Here is a 23881-nt window from a genome sequence, read left to right on the forward strand (position 1 = left end):
TTGTACCATTCATAAGTAGGGCTTAGGCTCCATAAAATATTTAAAATTTGGAGATGAAGTTGATGTGGAAGATTGTCACTAGTATTTCTTTTCTTTCTTCTTACCCTATCAAATGCTTGCACCTTAGTTGAATATAGTCATAATTAAATAAAGATTAGAATTATGATTCTAATTTTCCTATTATTATATATTCATATTTACTAAAAATGAAAAGAATATTATATATTTTTAATGTTTATAAGATATTAATTATATGTCACACTTGAAATTTCATTTAACATGAATTTATGGATATAAAACATTAAAAAAATTGAATCTTTTATATCTTTTACTCACATGTCATATTTTAATTTGAATAAAAAAAGATTTAAGATGAGAAAACAATTTTGACTCATTTATAAAATAACATGATCAAAACAATATTAAAAAAATGGTTACACAATTGTTAATATTGTTTTAAATTTTTTGGGCTCCTTTCTGTCATGGTCCTTGGGTCGTCTCACCTCTGAACTATGCTTAGAGCCGACCTTGATTATGGCATAGTCATAAGTAAGTTCTAACACGGAACCAAAAAAGCATGTGAAAATTTGGTATAATAAGCTGGATTTATGAGAAAATAACAAGGGTTTACCTCTTTCAAGCTTTGAGCTCAAGAGGCCCGAGATTGTTAATTGGTGACAACAAAGTGTATCCGTTGTACAAATAAATAATTAAGTGTAAGTAAACTATTGCTCTTAACAATAATTGTGGTTTAATATATAATTGACATTCCCAATTTCTTTTTGGTAAGCAAAATCCAATTAATTAGAGTTCTGGGGTACCTTAACCCATACACAGTCCAATCAAACATATAAGAACCAAAGGTTACATCATGATTAAAAACTCCCCACTGGGTTATATAATACACCAATCTAAAAATAAAGTGTTAGCCTCCTACACTTGCTTAAAACCAACACCAAAGATTGTTAACGTAAACTAGTACGTTTATCCTTACAAATATAGAGTTTGCTAATGTAAGTATACAAAGTTACACACTTGATTGAAAATTCTTTTGCTTAATCACAACTTTATTGTGAGGGATAGACCAAAGAACCACTAAACAATGCAGAAGACTTAATCTGATTAAAGTGGTCATAAGGAAATTAAATGATAGTGTTTGTTTGATAGAATGAATAATTGTTTTTGTGTGCACTTAAGGTTTTTTTTTGCATCTAACAAATGACGACTAACACTTTTTAAGTCATGCATAAGATCATTGAAGTAGAGCTTGAGTCGTTCAACAAAGTCTTTTTCCATTCACATTATCAAAATAATTGAGAACTTATTACTACATGGGTTTGTTTGCGGGGGTGAGAGATCTATAAAGAGATGAAAATGTGTGTTAGTTGTACAAATCTCCAACGTATTAATTTTAATCTCTAGTACCCGTTTCCCAAGAATGACTTGACCTTGGCAAGGACTTTAAATGCAACTGCCTTTTGGGTAAAAAAATTTCTAAATCATTTATATTGAATAAGTCGATGGATCGGGAACTTTTGGATAAATATAAAGTATTTGGCAATTTATAAGCAAATTGTTCACGGGCCTTTTTTTATATATAATTTTAGCTTCAATACTTTATTGGTTCATCCACACTGTTCTTGTACAAGCTTCTTGTTGATATGCTTGCAGGCATAGAACAAACAACTATTTTGGAAGTTTATAAATCCATGGATTATAAGAAAACATTAATTTTATTTTAACAAAAGATTGGATGTCTGTTGTATATATCCTTATTGTTTTTTTAGATCACATTATATACAGGCAACTCAAATTAATATTGAATGAGTCAATGACTTTAGATTTGTCTCCAATAACCTTTGCAGTAAACATCCCTCTTCCCTGTTCCATTTCATTTCTATTCCACTTGGTAATTTTGTATAAGAACAGGATCCTTATCTCCCTCCAATCCTGTCACTACAAGAAAAACTCAAATTAGCGTAAGTTAGTTAGTGCCAGCCTAGACATCGACACTAAATAGCGTCGATGAACAGTTGATCGTCAACTTACACCAAATAGCGTCAGTGGTCAGCTCACGTTAAACTGCCACTAAAATGCCTTTCACTATTTTTTAATATAATTTTTTGTTAATATTTTCCGGATTCTGTTGGCCATGACCCTATTTGCTATTAATATAGAAAAAAAATATTAGGGTCAAACTAACCGACACTAATTAATAATTTTTGAAAATTAAATAAATGTTACTATTAGAGTCAGCTTGGTCGACGCTTATTTGCATTGATATTGTTATTTCTAGGATTTTATTACTATGCTTCCATAACAATTTATATATTATATTTTTAACTAACTAATTGGAATAAATCAATCATTTTCTAACAGTCTAAAAACAAAAAAGAAAATGATGTATCTTTCCATGAAGAAATTAGGAGGAAAAGTCAAGAGAAGTTAATTTTTTTTTTATCTATACAAATAAAGAAATAAAATCTATTCTAAAATTGAATAAGAAATATGGGAAAAGTTATATAATATTTATTTAAACAAAAAATAATGAAATGTTAACTTTAAATTAATTTTTTTCCTTCCTTGCTTTTTTATTCATTATATATTATTTATTCCTATGCTTTTATAGAAATTTTTAAATTATTTTTAACTATATAAAGTGAATATATATATATATCATTTTCTAACAACCAGAAACAAAAGCTTGATGTATCATTCATGAAGAAATTTGGAGGATAAGGAAATCGTTGTTACAACTTTATTTGTAAATTAAAATAAATTATTATTTAAAAAATAATAATAAATAAGGGAAATTTGAAAAAAGATATTTTGAAAAATATATGAAATAATATAACATTTATTTCAAAATGAAAATTTTACCTGAAAATTTTACCTTTCATCCCTTTTTAACCAAAGTTATCATTAAGATTTTATTATTTACTTTTTATTCAGATGCTTTTATAGAAAAATTTATATTATTTTTTTAGCTAATTAATGGAAAAAGATAAATAATTTTATAACAATATAAAACAATAAAAGAGGTATATTTACATGAAAAAGTCAAGGAAAAGAAAGGAGGAAAGAGATGTTCAATTTTTATTTGTAAATAAAAAATTATATTCTAAAATAGAATAAGAAATTAAATAAGGTAAAGTTATAAAATAATAATTTGTAAAAAATATGAAAAAAATAGAATATTTACTTGAAATGAAAATTTCCTTGATTTTTATCCAAAATTGCCACGAGTATTTTATAACTTACTATTTCTTCTTATTATTTTATAAAAAAAATTAATTATATTTTAAGTAATAAAGTGAATAAATAAATAATTTTATATCAACCAGAAACCAAAAATTGAAGTATAGTTTCATGAGGAAATTTGGAGAAAAAGGAATAATTTGTTAAATTATTTGTTATAAATAAAAATAAAATTGATTTTCAAAATAGAATAAGAAATAAGGGGAAAGTCGCCAATAAATATTTTGAAAAAAAATCTAAATCTTGCGTTAAAGTAAAATTTTACCTTCCTTTCCTTTTTAAACCAAAATTATCATTAGGATGTTTTTTACCTACTATTTATTCCGGTACTTTTATTGATAAATTTTAAATTCTATATCTTTTAGCTTATTAATGGAAAAAGATAAATTATTTTGTAAAAATCTGAAAGAAAAAAGTGAGGTATATTTACATGAAGAAATCGGGAGAAAAAGGAAAGAGATGTTAAGTTTTATTTGTAAATAAAAAAATTATTTTCTATAAGAGATATAAAAATAAGGGAATTTTAAAAAATAATAATTAGTAAGAAAATCTGAAATAATAGATAATGTATTTGAAATGAAATTTTCATTTCAAGTATCATATTATCACTTGAACTGAAAATTCCAATGTTTTTTTTATCCAAAATTGTCACAAGTGTCTTATAAATTACTATTTATTCTTATGATTTTATAGAAAAAAATTAAATTATTGTCTTAAGCCAATGAGTCTTGGATTCAAGACTTCAAACCTTGTCACATATAAAATATAATTGATAGAAGAAATGTATAAAATCTCGCTAAAGATGATAAATTAGATTTTCTAATAGACTTTAGTCATGTACAAAGCTAGTGAATATTTCAGCCAATAACATAATTACAATAAAAGCTTTTAAATTATTTTTTATTTAATTAATGTGAATAAATAAATAATTTTTTGTTCTTCTTTCTTATATAATAAATTCAGGTATACGGTAGATGACACATAGAGTTTAGGAGACCAACGTAATTGGGATGCTATGCTCTATCTTGATGCTTAGCATATCTTTTTCCAAAAAAAAAAAAACAGTTTAAACAACAAAAAATGACATATCTATCATGTAGAAATTAGGAGGAAAAGTAAATAAACAAATATAAATTAATTATTTTTTAAATGAGAATAAGAAATAAGGGAAAGTTATATAATTTTTTTTAAAAAAACATCAAATAATAGAATATTTACTTTAAATTAAAATTTCTATCATTCTTTTTTATTCAAAATTATCACTAGGATCTTACTATTTACTTTTTATTACAATGCTTTTTATATATAGCAAACTTTTAAACCATTTTTTATCTAAATCTCAAACAATATAATATTTTCTGTAAATGAAAAGTATACCTTCGTTTCATATTCAAAATTATCACTAGAATCGTATTATTTAATTTTTTTCCTATTCTTTTATAGCAAACTTTTGAATTATTATTTTTCACTGATTAATGTGAATTATTTTTCAACAATCTGAAAACATATATTTGAGGTATTTGTTCATGAAAAAGTTAAGAAGAAAAAGAAATATATTAAAAAAATTAAAAGAGAATATGAAATAATTAAGGGGAAGCTACATATTTTTTGGAAAAAAAAAATCTCAAATAAGAGAATATTTACCTTAAATGAGAACACCCACTAATTTCTATATTCTAAAATCACTTTGGCCACAATAGTTATCTACTACTAAGGCTTGTTCTTATGGGCTCAAAATCAACAAAGTAATTTTGAGATGGTTGGATCTCTTATTTAATGATGATATTCTCTTCTCCCAGCTTTTACATATAAATAACATAATAATTCAACATTCCAACCCAATATATTTAGATAATTATATTATATATTATGTTTCATTTAATTTTTATTACTATTATTTTTTAGTTTATTTTATTTCTATTATTTTTAATATACTATCATATATTATGCTTTATTTATTTTATTATTATACTAATTATATTTAATTACTAGAATATTTTATTTATATGCATTATTTATTATGTTTATATACTTTATCTCTATTATAAAATTCTTCTAATACATAATTATGTTTTTTTATTATTAGTATTAGACTAGTATTTAATTATACAATTTTTTTACTTATATATAGAGAATGGGCCAATCATATAGGCCCAATATCCATTAACCTAAAAAATCCTTATATGTTTCTCTTCATTCATCCCATTAGTTGTTACCTTTCTCCCCCTTTAAAAAGATGGTTACTCTTCAAATGGATTTGCAATTCAGAGGAAGAAACAAATCAAAATGAAGAATGGTACATTAGAAACGTGATTTGCAATTAGGAAAGGGAAACCCTTTATCAAAGAGAAGAAAAGTGATTCAGATAGAAGGAGACACAAATTCAAAAGGCATGAGCAGATTGAAGGAGATACAACCCTAAACCCACAAAATACGACCCAAACAAGACAAGTTTGACTACAAGTTAACTTGTGCCTCTCATTTTGACTCATAAGCTCAAATGATGAGCAAGTTCAATTGCGAGTTTGATAACCATGGCTGCCTCAGTTGTAGTGTGGATCTGGATCTTGACTTTAGTGGATCCAGATCTGGATCTTGATAACCAGGGCACCTGCTAAAGTTTCACCACATTTTAATTTCACAACAACAATTCTCCATGGAGGCAACATTGTTTCAAAGAGTCAATTGTGTACTATGAATTTCCCCTCTTTTATTCAACATCTTGTCTTTTTCATTTAGTTAATCTATGACTGATTGTTTAATTTTTTGTTGTGTTTTGGTTTTAGCAAATCTATTTGTGTTGATTGGATTGAGATTTATTTTGGAGTGTGCTGTTTGTTTTTGTGTTGATCTGGTGTCTATTGCAGCACACGATGGAACAAAAATTGCAGGCAACAGTTGGTGCCTCAACAATGTCATGGATATGGATCTGCCTCTCCATTGCTCCCTCTCCCTTCACTCGCTTTATCACATCTTGGTTTCGCAACTTCATTACACAATTCTCCATGGAGATAACATAATTTTGATAGGTAATCTATGTAATATAAATTTTTCCCTATAACTTTATTCCATGTCTATGCTTTTTTTGTATTGGTAATCTATTGCTTCTGAATGATTGTTTAATTTTTGTTGTGTTTTTACTTCAACGGATCTTTTTGTGTTGACTTTATTAGATTTATTTTAGTGTTGTTTGTTCTTGCCTTGATTTGGTGTCTATTGTGATACACGGTGGAACTGTGGTTATGGACAACCGCTGGTGCCTCAACGACAACATGCATCTAGATTTTTCCCTTCCTCAAACTTGCTAGGGTTTTCTTCCATATCATCTTGATTTCACAACTTCATTACACAATTTTGTATCAAGGTAACACTGTTTCGATAATTCAACTATGTACTCTAAATTTTACACTCTTTTATTCCACATCTTTTTTTGTTTATGTAATATATTTCTTTCAAATGATTGTTTTATTTTTGTTGTGTTTTAATTTTAGTGGATGATCCTTTTTGTGTTGATTCGATTGATATTTTTATTGGAATCTTGTTGTATTTTTGTGTGCTTCGGTTAGGTTTTTTGTTTTGCAAACTGGCATGCATTACCTCAATTCTATTCAAAACCAATGTAAAAATTTATTACATAGGTTCTAACAAAATGGATTTTAAAAAATTGACATTTTACATCAATTAATTCTACATGATTCTACCACCAATTTAGATGCCCCAAATAACAAACAAAAAAAAGGGGGGTTTTGTAGTAATGTAACCCTATGTATATATAAATACTTTTAGAGCAAATTTAATGAGAGGGCATTTTAATGTGAGGATAAAAAAATAAACATTGATTTTTAAATTTCTCGTCATAAATGGTTTGCAATAAATTTTATCTTTATCATGATATCTATTAACATTTTTAGTGGATTTTTTTAAGCAAGTAATATTTATTAGCTATATGAATGTATTTTTTACTGAGGAGCACCATTGTTTTTCTTGTGTTTAGTTTTTGGGGTGGGGATAATTGTACCAAACTCAAATTAACAAAAAGATAAATATTACTCACTTAAAAAAACCATTTAGAAATATTAATAGATAGATTTGGATTCTTGCATGCATGCATTCACACGATCATGAATATGAACCATTTGATTTCATCAGATAGTCATTATTTTAAAGGTGTTTTTGAAGTTGAATTTACTGAAATGATATATCAATCGTTAGATCTCTATCAGATGATTCTAATCGTCTAATTGTGTGAATATATGATTTCGTTGACTGTAGAGAATCCAAATCCATCTACACATAAAGAGAGAGACAGAGTTAAGTTGTTTCTCATATTTGTGGAAAAAAATTAACGTATAAAGTTTTCACACACCCTTACTTTATAGTGCTATGTATTGGATTTCTCTTAATACTAATTTTTGGCTTATAAGAAAATGAAACCTTATTTTGAGATCTATGAACGAATTAGTATTTAATGACTTTAAACTTTCAACACCTTTTAATTATTTTCCTAGTTTAGTACACTTAATTGTAGTATAATTTTGAATAGTATTTTGTTGTATTGCACTACCTCACTTAAAGGAATTAAATCATGTTGTCTAATGAGTAACTTTTATGTTTGACTTAATTCAGAATCTTTTGAAATGTTGAGAAAAATACTATATTTTTGTTAAAATATTTGCCAAAATTTATGTTTCATTTTATGTTGAACTTGTTGATAATCGTATATGACATGCATCACATTGTAGATAAAAAAAATGACATCATGTTTTAAATGTTGAGAATCACTCTAATTAATTTTACCATAGAAGATTTTAGGTTGATTTATTGTTTTATTAAACTTTTTTTTAGTGTTGTTTGTTTTTGCCTTGATCTGATGTTGATCCACTTTAGGGTTTTGTAGTGAAGACGCCATGTTGTTGCTTACACTACAATTGAGCATGGAAAGGAGTTAGACTAAGGACGACTAACAACCCGAGAGGTAGATTTGAGTTGTTCACTAAGTAGTGCAAGTTTTGTATCTTCCGTTCATCAAAAGAGATGACTTCAACTTCCATTATCTATGTTGGTCTAGCTTCACTATCATAGGTACGTATGTTTTCTTTATCATTGTTTTTTTTTCTATACATATTTTTGTGAGTGATACCGCAATTTGAAATTGTTCAATTTACTTGAATATTATTTATGAACTCCTTGCATCAAATGCTCTTATTTAAATTTTTTTCCAATCTTCTTTTATCTACAAGATTTGATTGTTTTATAACACAAATCTTGTAGACAAAAGAAGATGGACAAAAAATTAATACCATTTGTTGCAGGGAGTTTATAAATAATATTAAAGTAAATTGAGCAATTGCAACTTGTGGTATCACTCACAAAAAGATGTATAGAAAAAAAAATAATGATGAAGAAGACATATGTATCCATGATAGTGAAGCTTGATCAACCTAGATAATGAAAGTTGAAGTCATCTCTTCCAATGAACAGAAGACACACAAAACTTCCACTGCTTACTTAATAATTGGAATCTATTGTTTGGAATTTTAAGGGATCTTAATAAAATACCAATAATCATCGGATCCATGATAAGCAACGAAATTGATGAGTCTGAGGAACTGTTGGTTTTGTGTTCTTCCTCAACTAAATCATTATTTTCCTTTTGTGACCTTAGGTTTCTCGTCAGATGGGGAGAAGAGAATACAATTTCTGATTTTGATGTTTTGGGGACCACAACCTTACTTTGGGTTTTAACTTGTTAGAGTTCTCATTATTCCCTAACGAGCCAAACTAATTTTTGCTTATCAAGCCCATATTAATTTTTTATGATAGTTCAATAGGCTCAGCAAATTAGATTACTTTTATTGAGTCCATAAATGTAAATAACTAATATAAATGATAAATATAATATGTAGCTCACACTAATTAATTAATTAGGAAATATAAAATTCCTAACATCTACCTCTCAGGTTGCTAATTTTCCTTAGTCTAACTCATTTTTGTGCTCAATTGTAGTGTAAGCAACACAATGGTGCCTTCACAACAAAACCCTAAAGTGAACCTCTTTTAAACTAAAATCTTTTGTCCATTTCTCAAAGAACAGCCCACATCTACCTCTATTTAAACCTAAAATCTTATATGGTGAAATTAATTAGTGATTCTCAACATTTAAAATGTGATGTCATTTTTTCATTCGTAATGTGATTTCATATAAATTATTAGCAAGTTCAACATAATGTGAAACATAAATTTTGACAAATATTTTAACTACTTTTCTCATTTAGACAAAAATAAAATTTAGTGTTAAATAAATGTTTGTCATACTTTTTAAAGAAAAATAGTGTTAAATTAAATAATAAAACAATAAACTATCTACACGTGTATTTTTTTAATAATATTCTTAAAAGTATCATGTACTAAAAAATTTATAATAACTAAAAGATATTGTTCAATCAACTGAGTTAGACTCTTTTGATATATTCTTAAAAGTCTATAAAAAATATTTAAATAGAACATTTTTAATTTAACTTTTGAATGGTTGTGGTTCATTATAGGCTTACATATATTTTTTATTCTTAATATATGAATTTTGTGTTTGATCTTTAATAAATATTTGCGTTATCAAATATTTAACGATTACGTCATTACCTAACTAACGCCAAGAATATCTAAAATGAAACTTTTCACATACCAGGGAATAGATATGAAGAAAAAATTTAGTATGGATCAAACGTAAAATTCATGTATATATATCAGAAATCAAACACATGTTTATGCCATCATTATATTATTAATTTTATGCATTGATGTTTTTTAAATTAAATATGTAAGTGATAAAAAAGGTATAATAGAAATATTACATAGTATGTACAATGATATAACCTATTTGTTTTAAATTTTCCATATAGGTTGAATTATTTTATTGATTTTTTTAAAAAAAGTAAAACAATTAAAAATATAAAATTAAGTTTTGATTAAACTATATATTTATAAATATTCGGATTTATTTAACTACCAAATAGGTTTAAAATTAATTATTTGAAGATATTACATAGAAGTATAAATAAATCAAATAGATTATAAAATAAAAAAATGTTTAATTTTTATACATAATGTAAATTCTTTTATCCTATCATTGATTAAAATTCACCCTAAAATGACTTTTAAATTAGTTATTACAAATTTCAACAATTTTCTATTATATAATAATTTATAATTGAATGGTAATAAAAAAATCTTAATTTTTACAATATATTTCACCTAGTAAAGGTTTAAAGGGCAAGACTAAGACTAATCTCTCAACAATTACAGAGTTTACAAAGAAAGCTTATATAAGATGGAAAAGAGTTATGTTTTGAGTAACAATACTAGGTCTTACAGCAATTCTAGCATTGAGGTTCTCAATTCATCTTCATTCTTGTATTTATAGGCATGTTAAGGATGTTTATTGTAAGACCGTTTAGATGAGATGAAAATGTAAATGTTGAGGTATTTATTGTAAAATTAAATACATTTCACCTACTAATTATCATTTTGACTAGATAAAATAACTCGTATTGAATCCATGCTACAAAGAACAAATTTTGTTTTGGTTCAATCAAGTGCTCTATTGTACATTTGTACTCTTCTTTTTAGTCAATGCACGCCTTTTGATTAGGGTTGTTGACTTTTAATTTAAATAAACATATTAATTTTATTCTTAATAAGAAACTCTCAGCTTTTTCTTTAAAATAAATTCCATAAGTTAAAATTAAATCTTCATAAGTTAATTTGTAAAAACTTACTCATATTAGCTTCTCCAAAATCTTATTTTAGTCTCGTATAAATTAATTTTAACTTATGAAAATGTTATCTTTTTTCTTATTTTCTTCTCTATGAATATTCTTAGAAAAAATTATTCAAATAGATCCTAAATGTTTTTCAAATTGTATATCACACACACAAGATTTAGTTTAAACAAAATTATGCAGGATATATTAAAAATAATTTCCACCCAAAAAAACCATTTTGCCTGAAAATAAGAGTTACCCAGCCTAACTATTTAATGGCGAGAACAAGTACTAAATGCTTTTTTTTAGATTTAAATATATTTTTAATACCTAATAAATATTTGATTTTTGTATTTGTTCTCTAATAAATTTTTATTGTGTTGAGTTCCTAATAAAATAAAATTTTTATTTTTTATTCTTGATGTTTTAATTTAATTTATGATAAATTAGAAGATTTTATATTTATTTTTTAATAAATTAATAAATTTTATTTTAGTCTGTATTAATAATAAATAAGAAATATTTGTCATAGAACAAATATAAAATTTATTAATTTTTTAAAGACTAAAAATAAATATCAATGATCAAAAATAAAATTGTTGTTTAAATAGAGACTCATTGCTTTATTAAAAAACAAATACAAAATCAAAATATTTAATAGAGATAAGAAAACATATATTTAAGTATTTTTTATACAGACCATATAAGTATTCGTTATAACAGACAATCATGTAATCAAATAGAAATGATAAAATTTTCCCTCTAACAACTGAATCGAATCACATAGCCACTTGCATGTCTTCATGATCGGGATGACTATTCAGGTCTATTTGTCCTGCACCAAGTTCATCCATTCTGTTGAGGCTTCCCTCATTCTCCAAGTTACTTGCAATTGCACCATCTCTTGATGCACCACCATTGGTGTCTCCCTCATCACTGTGATGAATCTGATCCTTTTGGGTAGCATCTGATTCGCGTTGCTTCTTACGCATCATAAGGGTCTTGAACCGGCGCCTCACGGTCATGCAGGCAAGGCAAGTGCATGTTGGCCTATGCCTCCCTTTTCCACTTGGGGGCTGAATGCACACAATACAAGTGCATCCAGAACGGTGCCTTGGATGCTTGGTTGTGGCACCAGCTGATGAATCAGTAGGGTCAATATGATCATCTAAGCCAACAGACTCGTGTTCTTGGATTGACTCAGGTTTTTCCATAATTCTTCGCTTTTTAGTATCTGAGGAAGATCATGCAGCCAGAAAATTCAATAAATATTTATCTACTAATTAGCAAGGACAAATAGAATATAGAAATTTAGTTAAATCGACTGGACTAGGGAATGAATTAAAAGCATTGAAAGGACTCAATTCAGGAAGCAAATTTTGCAGTCTGAACATGACATTTCTACCACCAAAGAATTACTTGGTATGATAATAATAATAATAATAATAAAAATAAAAGGCTTGTTATTTTAATACCCACAAACATGTAGACCCCATACAACTTTGAAATCTAAATATAAACACCAAACATAGAATTTAACTAAGATATCAATCCACCCACCCCAATATAAACTTTAGGAATGTAAAAACTAGCATGTGCTTCCTACACTATGAGCATTGAATCAATTGTACTGAAGCATCAAACCCCAAAACCCCGTTGCGACAAACAAGACAATTTGTCAAATGCAGAGAATATGTAAAAAGTTACAGAGTAAGATCATCACCTTTGCTGGTTACAAGAATATTTTCCAACTCCCTCGAACTCATTTCCTCTGATGCAGAGCTCAAAGACCTGAAAAGCCATTGTTCGTAATAAGAACAGTAGACTATACATTTACTACCATCAAGGTCTAAAAACACAAAACAAAGTTCACCCGCTAGCACCCCAAACATTTGAAATAGAACAACAAAACAAAAGAGAGAATTATTTCTATAAAATCTCTTTGATGAAAGAGTACTTCTTGATATCTCTCTGTCTTACATTTTCAGGTGCTAAGATGAAAAAAAATATTGAATCTAGTACTAGCTTGATGCCTATTTGTTTCTAAACCCATATTCAAATACTAGTACCTCCCACAATAGCTTTCAAGTAAACATGGAAATTCATCAACCCATAAATCCCCAACCTTAATCGCCTCAGATACCAACATTAATTTTCGCCACACAATCCAATGGAAACAATCTACTATACTTTCTTTAACATCGATTGCAAGAAAACTGAATAAAAATGGTCTCACAAAATTGAGTTATAGTGAAAATTTGGTCTTTAACTGAGCCTAATAGCACTGTCAATCCATGTAGCCGACCTCATCAAGTTAGATAAGGCTTTGTTGTTTTTTAAGTTGTATTTGATAGAGTCATATTTGATTCTATTAATATAGATGGAAACCAGAATGTCCAACAATTACCTTGGCAAACTATCATATTAGCAACTAAGGACGTTGCTGTATTTATCCTCTTAACTAACCTGGTCCACGAACAAAGAAAATTCCAATTTTCGTTCAACAGTAAAAATACATTTTGGTTCCTAATCACATTTTGTAAAAGAATAAATAAAGTGCATTACAAATAAAAGATCAAATTTTATCAAAAAAAATTCACTTCAATATGGAGAATTTCAAGTTAGAAGACATTAAAAACTATATAAATTCCTCCTAGATACTACAATAAAAAGCGTTGTTTAACTGCTCTTTCAAATTACTTTTTAATCCATTTAAGTTGCAACAATGATAAAGTATCTATTACCTAAGAAATCTAGGAAAAAATTAATAAGAGCAAATAATTTAAGGATAATAGTTTACATGTCACATACAACTAAAGCAGTGATTCTTAAGGATAAAAGGTTTACCAAGATTGCACTATGGTTTTACAGCTAAAGCAGAGATTATAAATTTATTAAACAGAAGCTGGGACATCAATGGATAAAATACATGGATTCAGAAATGTATAAACACCATCATCGTCTGTTTGGAAAAATTTGAAGGCAAGATCGAGCTACAAACAACAAATAGAACTGCTAGTACCCAATCAAGATTTTCTACTGAATCAAATACTAATATGATGCTAAATATGCAATGTATTTAATCTTACCCAGATGGGTGGTCATTGATTGTAGTTCCCTTTCCAAAAACCGGGGGTTCCTAAATAAAATGCTCCAAAGTCCACGCCATATCAGTCCATATTCTCCTTGAAATAGAAAACCAATATAATAGAAAGATGCACTATCATGACATTGTCACACTTACCTCAAATTCCTCAAATTCTTTGTCCTCAATTGTTTCAACACTTGGCTTGACACAAGGTGGTGGATGAAGCAAGTCTTGTGCTTCTTCCCACGTAACTCTCAACTCCATATCATTTTCAGTTTGTAGACAATTAGCAGTTTCGGTACTGAAACGCAAATGTTCTGAATATCTGTTTAAGTAAGGTTCGCCATTCCCTTTCGTTGTGCGGAGAAGATCAGGATAACTGTTTCCTGAGTGCAGATTTGCAGTTGCACCAGAAAAGGTTGCTTCCTTTGTTGCAAAATCATTGGAGTGAGAAAAAGTAGAGGCCTCCTGTTTCAATTATGATCATTTATCACATTTACCCAAAGAAGAAAATAATATATAGATGTATTATCTAAAGAAGAGGCAACATATAGTAAAATGGAAAATAATCTCACAACCTGTGTATCTATAGAATCTGATGCCCTTCTGGAACCCATAACAAATTTGCCTCCGGGATCTATCCGACTAAACATTACTGTAGCAAAAAAAGATCATATAAATCCATGATAACTTCAAATGTGCAATATATTAGTTGCCCCATGTATATATGCACTTAAACTACATAGTGCACAACAAATACTTTACAAGGGAAAAATTCTAATATTCTATAACAATCTGCCTATGTATGACTGTATGAGTATAAAACTCATGTACTTTAGATAACATTTTCACAAAAATCAGAATACTAAATAAATTTTAACAAATGATAATGAAATAAGTATGTGCATCAATTCATTGCCAAGATGGATGTATACCAGTATCACCAGCATTTAATTGCATGGCCTGCATGCAAGGGGTTACTCCCTCCAATACATACATTCTACTATTGTTATTAGGCCAAAATCTGAACTGAAATGTCCAGTCATTTCCCTTCACATCTTTGAACTGCAAAGGAAGACCTTCTGACTGTGAAATAGGAGGAAAGTAAGCCTGAAATTCCGGTAAAAAATTGTCAGATTAAATGTGCTGCAATTACAGGGTGATGATATTTTTCTCTGATAATAAGTAATTTAAAAGAACTGCGTAAACATGTACACAAAAGGATTGAGATAAAGATTAAATTAATAGAGCCATACCTCAGCGCAAGATTTTGGGAGAACAAGTCGACCAATTCGACCTGCATCGCTGGCACTCAATACCTTCTCGAACAATGGCACTATAGTAGACTTCAAACTGTGATGATAACATCAAGGGAAACTAGTGATGAATCAAATTTATATCGAAGTATAATGTAGACGGTGAATAACAGGCCAAATCTACTCCTATATTATAAATTAGAATACATAACTAGTAAGACTCTCTTAATTAGACATTTTCAATATTCTTTCTCTTCTCTCCTTTGGAAGTGTATTTCACACACTACCCCTGCAGCAGCTAGTCAAAACGTTTCTTCTCAACCATCTCCAAAACTCAAACTACCATATTTTTATCTTTACTTGCATACTTGATCTTCTTAACTATCTAACTATTTCAATCAACTCTCTTTTTATGTCTATTTCTAATTTAAATTTCTGTAGCTTTGTTTAAAAGAAATTGTCAATGGTTAAAAGTAACCGTCGATCACAATTTAAATTGTTAATTGTAAATCTAAAATATAATTTATATATTCAAAAATATTTATTTATTGATTTTTATTATATAGAAATAAAAATTTATCATGTGCAATGCATAGGCTAAAGAACTAGTTAATAACTATAAAGGATACTCTCCGGACAATTTCTCCAGCTCTTGATCAGTAATCCTAGGCCAGTATCGAGAAAGTAACAGATTCTTGGTTTTCCCATTAGCAGGTGGCCGGGCAACGCGTTCCTGAGAAATCACACCTTTACTAGCTTCCAGATTAATGGCTATCCCATCCATCAATGGTTTAGATATGGAGAAAAGTCTTTGCCCTTGATGAAAGGGACAAAACGATGTTTTACCCTCAAGTCTCCTTTCTGCAATGTCTAAAGCAGAAGGCAGGACAGAATTTCCTGATGAGGTTCCCAGAGACATATTCTGTGAACTTGATTTGTGCATAGTTTGTGTCTCCCATGTTGGTCTGTTATTATCTAATGTTGTAAATGTTAATGAGTGACCAGACAGTTTCATCACATTTGAAAATCTTCTATCATCTTGCCTGTTTGGACCAATACATGAATCTATGCCATCTCTCTCAGCTCGTTGCCAACGGCTGGATTCACTAGCTTCAACATGCCTACGCAACTGCATAAGGTTTCCTTTGCCAGCACCATCCACCAATAATCTAGAATCCATATGTTCAGTATGACGATCACTTGCATTGTTTTTTATTGATCTAACAGACCCGATAGTGTTTTCAGTATCCCGTATCTGCAGCAAATAAATAATAGGAGTCTTAGAACTTCCCATGTGACAGCAGCAAGGAATCAAATAACATAATATGTCTAAGTGTAAGTGGAGCCTTTTGAAAAATAGTGCTAACTGCATCTCACGCTATGTCAAATAAATGATGAAATCATGGCAGTAACAGGAAATCAAGGAAAGACATCACTAACTGCAACAATTTTCTAAACATAATTAGAAAATTTGTCTTCCAAATACATAATTGACATTACATTTGTCTTCTTTTTATAGACAATATTATAAGTTTTACTTTACTAGTACTTGGCAAAAGTTATTAGTATTAACAGGCGTTACGTTTTCTGTTTTATAACACATTACAATTATTTGAAGGCTATTAGTGACATGTTTGCATTCTATCCTTATGATTTCAACAATAGTATTCTACTATTTGTCACCACTCTTGTAGTGAATAACTTTAAAGAAAATTTAGGCATCCATGCTCAAAAATTGCAAATCTAGAAGTGCAACTTTACTACAATATGAGATAAACTAAAAATAGCAAGCAACCATTAATTATAAAGGAAATAAACTTTAGGCTTGGAAATAATTCTTCAAAAATGAATATTCGGATTAACCTTACCAAATTAAGTTGCGAAGTCTTTACACAGGTAACACAACCTATGCCTCCATAATCAAGGTACTCAAACATAGAGCTCGATGCAATACATCCGCAGTGTAAAGTCTGCAAACCAAGTCAAATAATACACTTCAAAGTCTAAAGAGAGAAAGACAAGGATCGAATAGAATTCAAATTGAAAATAAAGCATGTTATCTATTTACCTTGTTGCAAAAGGAACACTCTCTCCACCCCGTTTGATGTAGGTGAAATTTCTGACAGAAAATTAAATTTTCATAGGCAGATCTGAAGCATACAAAGTGACACATTAAGGATTTCCAAGCGGAAATTAGAACCAATAAATGAATTATTACTAGCAAAAATTCATTGCAAGATTTAATATGTAAGATGGAAGAGAAAGGCAAAGGTAGATTACTAATGCATGTTTTAGAGACAACTTGACAGCAAAAACCAAACTTATAGAGTCGATGCATCACATAAGCTGACAGTTTTTTTCTCTAAATCCAGGATACTTATTTCATATTCCCTATTCCCTATATCATAAACTAAGTACCCCATAAGTTCAAGCTACTAGGTTAAGGTTCATAAATGGTTTTATATTTAGCATGCCCCTTCATGCATCTTTGGACTTTCAGGCATGGAATTATGGACAATGCACAGCGCCAACTGACCTTGTGTTGTACTCATTTGTCTTAGGCTTAAATATAATGTTATAAACTAACTGTCCCTGTGTCCCAAGAGCCTAAGTTATTAAGCAAAGGCTCATGAATAGTTTTACACCTAAGAAAACAGAACACTTTTATCTTTAGAAACAGGATTTTGTTAACATCAACACTTAGGGATGATTTTAAGAAACTAAGAGTATAATGTTTTTCTTAGAAAATATAACACTTTATATCAGACATAAAGAACTATAAATAAATATCTCCTTTTCCAATAAAAACTTTCCAATTTGTAGTTACTTAAAATACACAAATAAGCTAGATTCATCCCCATGCATCCTTAGAAAAACTATTTCATTGTTACCATATACCCTGGCCTCCAAAATACATCACCAAACATATTAAAAAATGCTTTGAATGTAACTCAGAAAGTAACATATAAAGACGAGAAAAATGCTCCCATTAAACTTTCGAACGTGAATTGATTTTAAAAAGAAAATAAATAAAAAAATGAAAAAGAATCTTGTTAGAGAGCAATAGCTCATTACTAGCTCCTTTTCTTACATTAACGAAGAAGAACTACAATTGTTCATAAATTATGCAATTATTATTATTAGAGGACAATGCAACCAGTTTCTTTATATCAGTCACACCCACATAAAACCAGAAAATCTCGGAAAGAAAATGTGTTGAACCATACTTATCCAATTTGAGGTTATAAGAAGACCCAAGTCAAAGCCCAAAAAATCCCGAAAAATAAGTCACGTCAAAACGACTCAAAACCCAAAGTTATGATATTGTAAAATCAGGATCCAGCTCCTCTAGAGTAAGAGGGTAAAATAACAAATTAAATCTCAAATGATGAAAAATCAAACGTTTGATATTCCTTGCACATGGATAACAAATCATGAATTTGTTAAAATATCATCGCTTGATTTTCTTATGGATAACCAAGATTTTAAATTGGGATCACAATTTCTTCATGTTACTTGATATCATGAGAAATTGTGAATAAATATAACTCACGCGGACCCATGCGACCACAATTGTGATCAAGTTACTTGATATCGTGAAAAATTATGAACAAATATGACCCATGCGGCCACAATTGTCATCACATTACTTGATATCATGGGAAATTGTGAATAAATATGACCCATGCAGATCCATGCGGCCACAATTGTGGTCGCGTTACTTCATATTGTGACAAATTATGAACAAATATGACATGCAACTCCATGCAGCTACAATTGCAATCGCGTTGTAAACATCCCAAAAACTTTGACATTTTGGCCAAAATCACAGTCGTGAACCATGTTTTAAAACCATTTTCGACAACTTTGCTTATATTCACTTTAGAGAAGTCAAATTCGTGAAATAACCCCCAACAATGGAAAAACCATGGAATTTCAGCAATAGAAAAAAAATTAAAAAAAAAAAAAGAGGGAGAGGAATCAAATTTACCCGCACTTGTGGCAGAGTCTAGCGAATCCACCCGATCGCAAAGGCCACCCCTTCTTCCATTCTCTAGCATAGCCATTCTTGCACGAAACGTTCATGCAAACCTCAACCTCCATCGCACACAAATCAACCCCTCACTCCCACTGCAAAAGTCAAAACCCTAAAAACAAAAATATAGTAAATTAGACAGACACACGAAATCATTCGAGATTTTTTTACGATAAAGGGATAGCAAAACCAATTACCTCGAAGAGAAAACAACTAGGCGATGCTTTCTCGGTGCTGCAACAAAACAACCATGCACACACAGAGAAAAAGAGACGTCAATTAATGTTGTGATGTTGTGTTTTGGGAAGAAAGAGAGAGTGTTGAGGGTGTGAGTTTATTTTAGAGAGAGAAAGTGCATGCAAAGCACCGTTACATAAACGCTGAAGAGAAGTGCGAAAAATGCATGCACGAGACGAGACTGCTTATCTTAGTGGCAGGTCTTATATATTATGACTCCCTTATGCCATCGCTTCACAATAAGCCTACTGATGCTTTTCCAGGTTGACTTTCCACTCTAACGCCTCTTGCCTTTGGACTCCTCCCCTCTCTCACCAATTTTCCTTTAATGCTTGAATAAATCAAAATATAATCTACATTTATGTCATAATTAATTTTCACAGAAAACAAATATGTTAATAATTGTTATATTTATGGACCAACCATACTACCATACAGTTAGTAAATAACTGGTTTCTTAAGTATGATCATGAAGGTGGGGTGGATGAAGACTATATTATTGGAAAAAAGAGATTAGTTAGAAAAGGACAAAAGGAGAAGAGAGGAATGAGAGGTTATGAGTTTAAATTCTTTCATTAGCATTTACAATAAAAATATATTAGCTTCAGAAAGAAAAAAAATTAAATATATTTATGGAAATTTGACTATTATAAAAGTAATTTATGTTAATACTTTTTTCTTCTGAAATAACATGGATCATCCCTTCTCTAACACATTAATTTGTAACAACTCCAATTGAACAATACACATATCAAATTCATTTAAGTAATAAAAAAAATAATTAATTAAAATATAAGAAAATTTTAAAATTTGATCAAAATTATAAATTTTTTAAAATAAAATACAAAATACTTTTATTTTAAAATAAGATGACTAAAATTACATTAAATAAAGTAGGAGACTAATTGTATTTAAATATTTTTTATATACAATGGTCATGCTGAAATTTGAACCATGACCTTATACATATTATCTTAATCTCTTTCCACTAAGTTCACCCTAGTGATTTATTTTTCTATTACAACAACTCATGTATTTTGTTTAATCAACTAAGTTATATGTATCTTAAATCCCTCAACCCCTAAGGGAGAGTTTGTTTCAGGGATAGTTTTTTTAGTCCCAAGAATATATGAGGGAAAATAATGTTGTGTTTATTACAAAGTAATAAATTAATTAATTCTGGGATTTCCATGAAACAAAAATGTCTTTTGTGAGTAAAAATACATATATATCATCCTCTTACCCACTATCACATTATCCTCTTAATGATCCATTCATTTTTGTTCTTTAATTTTTGTCGTTCTCAAAAAATTTGTTCCTCTGCCAATTTTTATTTATTGTCAATTTTATGAATTTTACCTATAATAATTTTTCGTTTTTCCTCCAATTATTCCTTGTTCATGCCTGATGTGATGCAAATAGGTATATCTATATTTTGGGTCTTACTCTAATGAATAGTAAAGGAGTAGTGAGAGCAATTTTGTCATGAAAACATAAGATATATAGCATTTTGAGTGTAATTTATTTGTTAGTCTTATAATAAAATTGTTTGTATTATGAAAAAAATGTTTTTAACATAATAAGGATAATTTAATAATTATGATATACGCTTAAAGGAAAAAATAATTTAACCAAATTTATGTCTTAATTATTTCCAGTAATATAAAAATATTCTCAACTAATTTTGTAATTAACCAAACACATTTTTATTAAATATAGGAGAATAACATTCCCATATTTTATTCCTCGGAATAATATTCCTGTGACTAAAAATGTTATTTGTGAACAAACACTCCCTAATAGTTTGTTTATTAATAGAATTCATTGATAAAAAAATTAATTAATATATATATAAGTGATGAAAAATATTAAATATATAATAATAATAATAGATAACAACAGATAAAGATGATGCACAAATGGAGAATAATTAAATATAACAACGGTCATGTATAAATGGAGAATAAAAAAATGAAAATTATTTGATGTGATCTACATTTTCATCTAACCAATTTTAGTTCTTTCTCTCACTTCTATCCACTCTCTCACCAACCAAATCTACCTAGCTGTAGTTCTCTACCACTACAACTTCAAACGTGAAAAACTATAGACTTACTTTTTTATGCAAATTATCTATAAACATTATTACACTATTCTTCAAAGTTTTCATTCAATTATAGTTACTTCTAGTTTTCTTTCTTTCTGAGTTATATCTGTGTTCTTTTTTCTCCCTATTATTTCAATGTTATTGCATTCTTCATTCTTTTTATAATTTTGATTAAAGGCACTTCCCTCAATAGCAAGAATTTTGGCACATAGCACATTTTTTCTCCCACAGTCATTTTTTATTCTTGTCCTTCTCATCAGTTAATGTATTTATTCCCAATTTTTTTATTATAGTTCATTCTTACACATCTTTTTATATTTTATTTCTTTTTTTGTTATTAATTATTGTTTTAATTAATTTAATAAGTCTTTCATGGAATATGCACTTGATATCATTATCAACTAGGAGACAATTTATGGAAAAAGGAGGAGGGGAAATATTTTTTCAAAGTCAAGATTATTGTGGTTTCCTATGACCAATTAATTATTTTTATTTTTAGTTGTGCTATTAAATTTATTTTTAATTGTTCCATTTGGAGTATCATTCATTGAATACAATTCAAAAATTATAATTAAAAATTATTGTAGTATATTAATTTTTAACACAATAGTACAATAGAAATACGGATATAGGTGTTATGTTTCCGCTAGTAATAATAATAATAATAATACTTTCAAAAAATAAATAATGAATATTAAATACACATGAAATACATAATAAATGTTGATTTAAGTCATACACGTTATTCCTTGATATTATTGAATTTATCAATGATAGAATTTGTATGAAACTTTTCATCAGTAATTTTTCTCTTAATGTAATTAAATCATTCATCTTATTTTTAACCTATTTTTTATAATTTTAATAGTTAAAAATATCTTACAATTACTCCTTTCAATCATTAATATAAGACATCATTTAAAAGAAAAGAAAAAATTGATTATTCTTTTTATAAGGTATTTTATAATTCATATCCAACATTTAATTAGTTTTTCACTAGTTGTCCTTGTTAAATTTTTTAATTAAGTTTTCATACCTGGAATATAGGTCATTTTGAGATTGCTACCTAACATTTAATATTTTTCAACCAAGTACCTGAAAAAAAATTCAGTTTTATTTTACTATCTGTCATTAGTCGTCTTTTGTTAAGTAATGACACGGCAGACGAAGTGTTACGTCATCAAGTCTTGTTATGAATACCTCATTGTCACATCATCACGCCTTATTATGGGTACTTCATTGTCACATCATCACATTCAGACAGATACTTCATTGTCACGTCATCACGCCTTATTATGGACACTTCATTGTCACATCATCACATTCAGACGTGTCAGTGATTGAACGTGATAACGTGACATTTTGTTTGTTATGTCATCACTTAACGGAAGGGGATTGACACAGGTAGTAAATTGAAACACAAAATTTATAGGTAGTTATTTGACAAAAAATAAATTTTTAAGTAGTAATATGAAAACATTCTATTTTCCAGGTATGAAAACTTAATTAAGTCAAACTGAAAAATAATTGTTTAGTTAACAAATGATAAGGAGGAGTTTTATTAAAATAAATAATTTAATTTTAGATAAAATGATAAATGATAAATTTTATTATTTTATTGAAAATAAAAATAAAAATGGTAATCGTAAATTTAAGTTATGTTTAAAAGTAAATCTTATAAGTCAACAAGAAAAATCATTTCTTAAACACTTTTATTTGATTAAATATTTGTAAACTTATCAAAAAACTAAAAACTAATTAAAATAACTTGATGAACATATCTATAATTTACTTTTATATAGCCTTAAGAAATTTTATCCTATTTATTTTTTTAAGATAATTCTTCATTCAAAATAAGAAATACATTAAATTAATAAGATATTTTTTATTGGTAGGAATAAAAAAACACTTTGAAATTTACCATAACTCACCTATCAATTGATTATGTTTAATGAACTAAATTATGTTAATAAGATAGTGTTAAAGGTGAAATTAAAGAGTTAAGATACATACATTTAACATGAGGTCAAAGCTAAAAGAGAACCAACAATATTAAATGGTGAGATATATATTTTGGGCCCATAGTGAAGGAACAGTTAGGAAAAACATAACATGTTACATGTGTACATTGATCATAAA

At 28.4% G+C, this 23881-nt stretch overlaps 1 protein-coding gene across 1 annotated transcript; it reads right to left on the minus strand.

Annotated features, from left to right (window-relative positions):
• Positions 1 to 11797: 11797 nt before the first annotated feature.
• On the minus strand, positions 11798 to 19749 carry LOC100782543 (B3 domain-containing transcription repressor VAL1). Its single transcript, XM_041013359.1, has 11 exons — positions 19354 to 19749; positions 17431 to 17512; positions 17231 to 17332; positions 15992 to 16617; positions 15363 to 15459; positions 15042 to 15216; positions 14685 to 14761; positions 14263 to 14574; positions 14108 to 14157; positions 12742 to 12809; positions 11798 to 12252 (listed from the first exon to the last, which is right to left on the minus strand). Exons 1-11 carry the CDS (start codon positions 19464 to 19466, stop codon positions 11798 to 11800), a joined length of 2157 nt encoding a protein of 718 aa, XP_040869293.1. The 5' UTR covers positions 19467 to 19749.
• Positions 19750 to 23881: the final 4132 nt, after the last annotated feature.

This window comes from Glycine max, chromosome 2 (genome assembly GCF_000004515.6).
Source record: "Glycine max cultivar Williams 82 chromosome 2, Glycine_max_v4.0, whole genome shotgun sequence".
In the NCBI taxonomy this organism is placed as follows: Eukaryota; Viridiplantae; Streptophyta; class Magnoliopsida; order Fabales; family Fabaceae; genus Glycine; species Glycine max.

What these genes read in the sequence shown, in the direction of transcription:
- LOC100782543 (XM_041013359.1), bottom strand. Translation starts at nt 19,466, where the DNA reads ATGGAGGTTGAGGTTTGCATGAACGTTTCGTGCAAGAATGGCTATGCT. An exon ending in AGACTCTGCCACAAGTGCGG is followed by an intron (nt 17,513 to 19,353) that starts GTAAATTTGATT and finishes TGTATGCTTCAG; the next exon opens with ATCTGCCTATGAAAATTTAA. An exon ending in AGTGTTCCTTTTGCAACAAG is followed by an intron (nt 17,333 to 17,430) that starts GTAAATAGATAA and finishes CTTGGTTTGCAG; the next exon opens with ACTTTACACTGCGGATGTAT.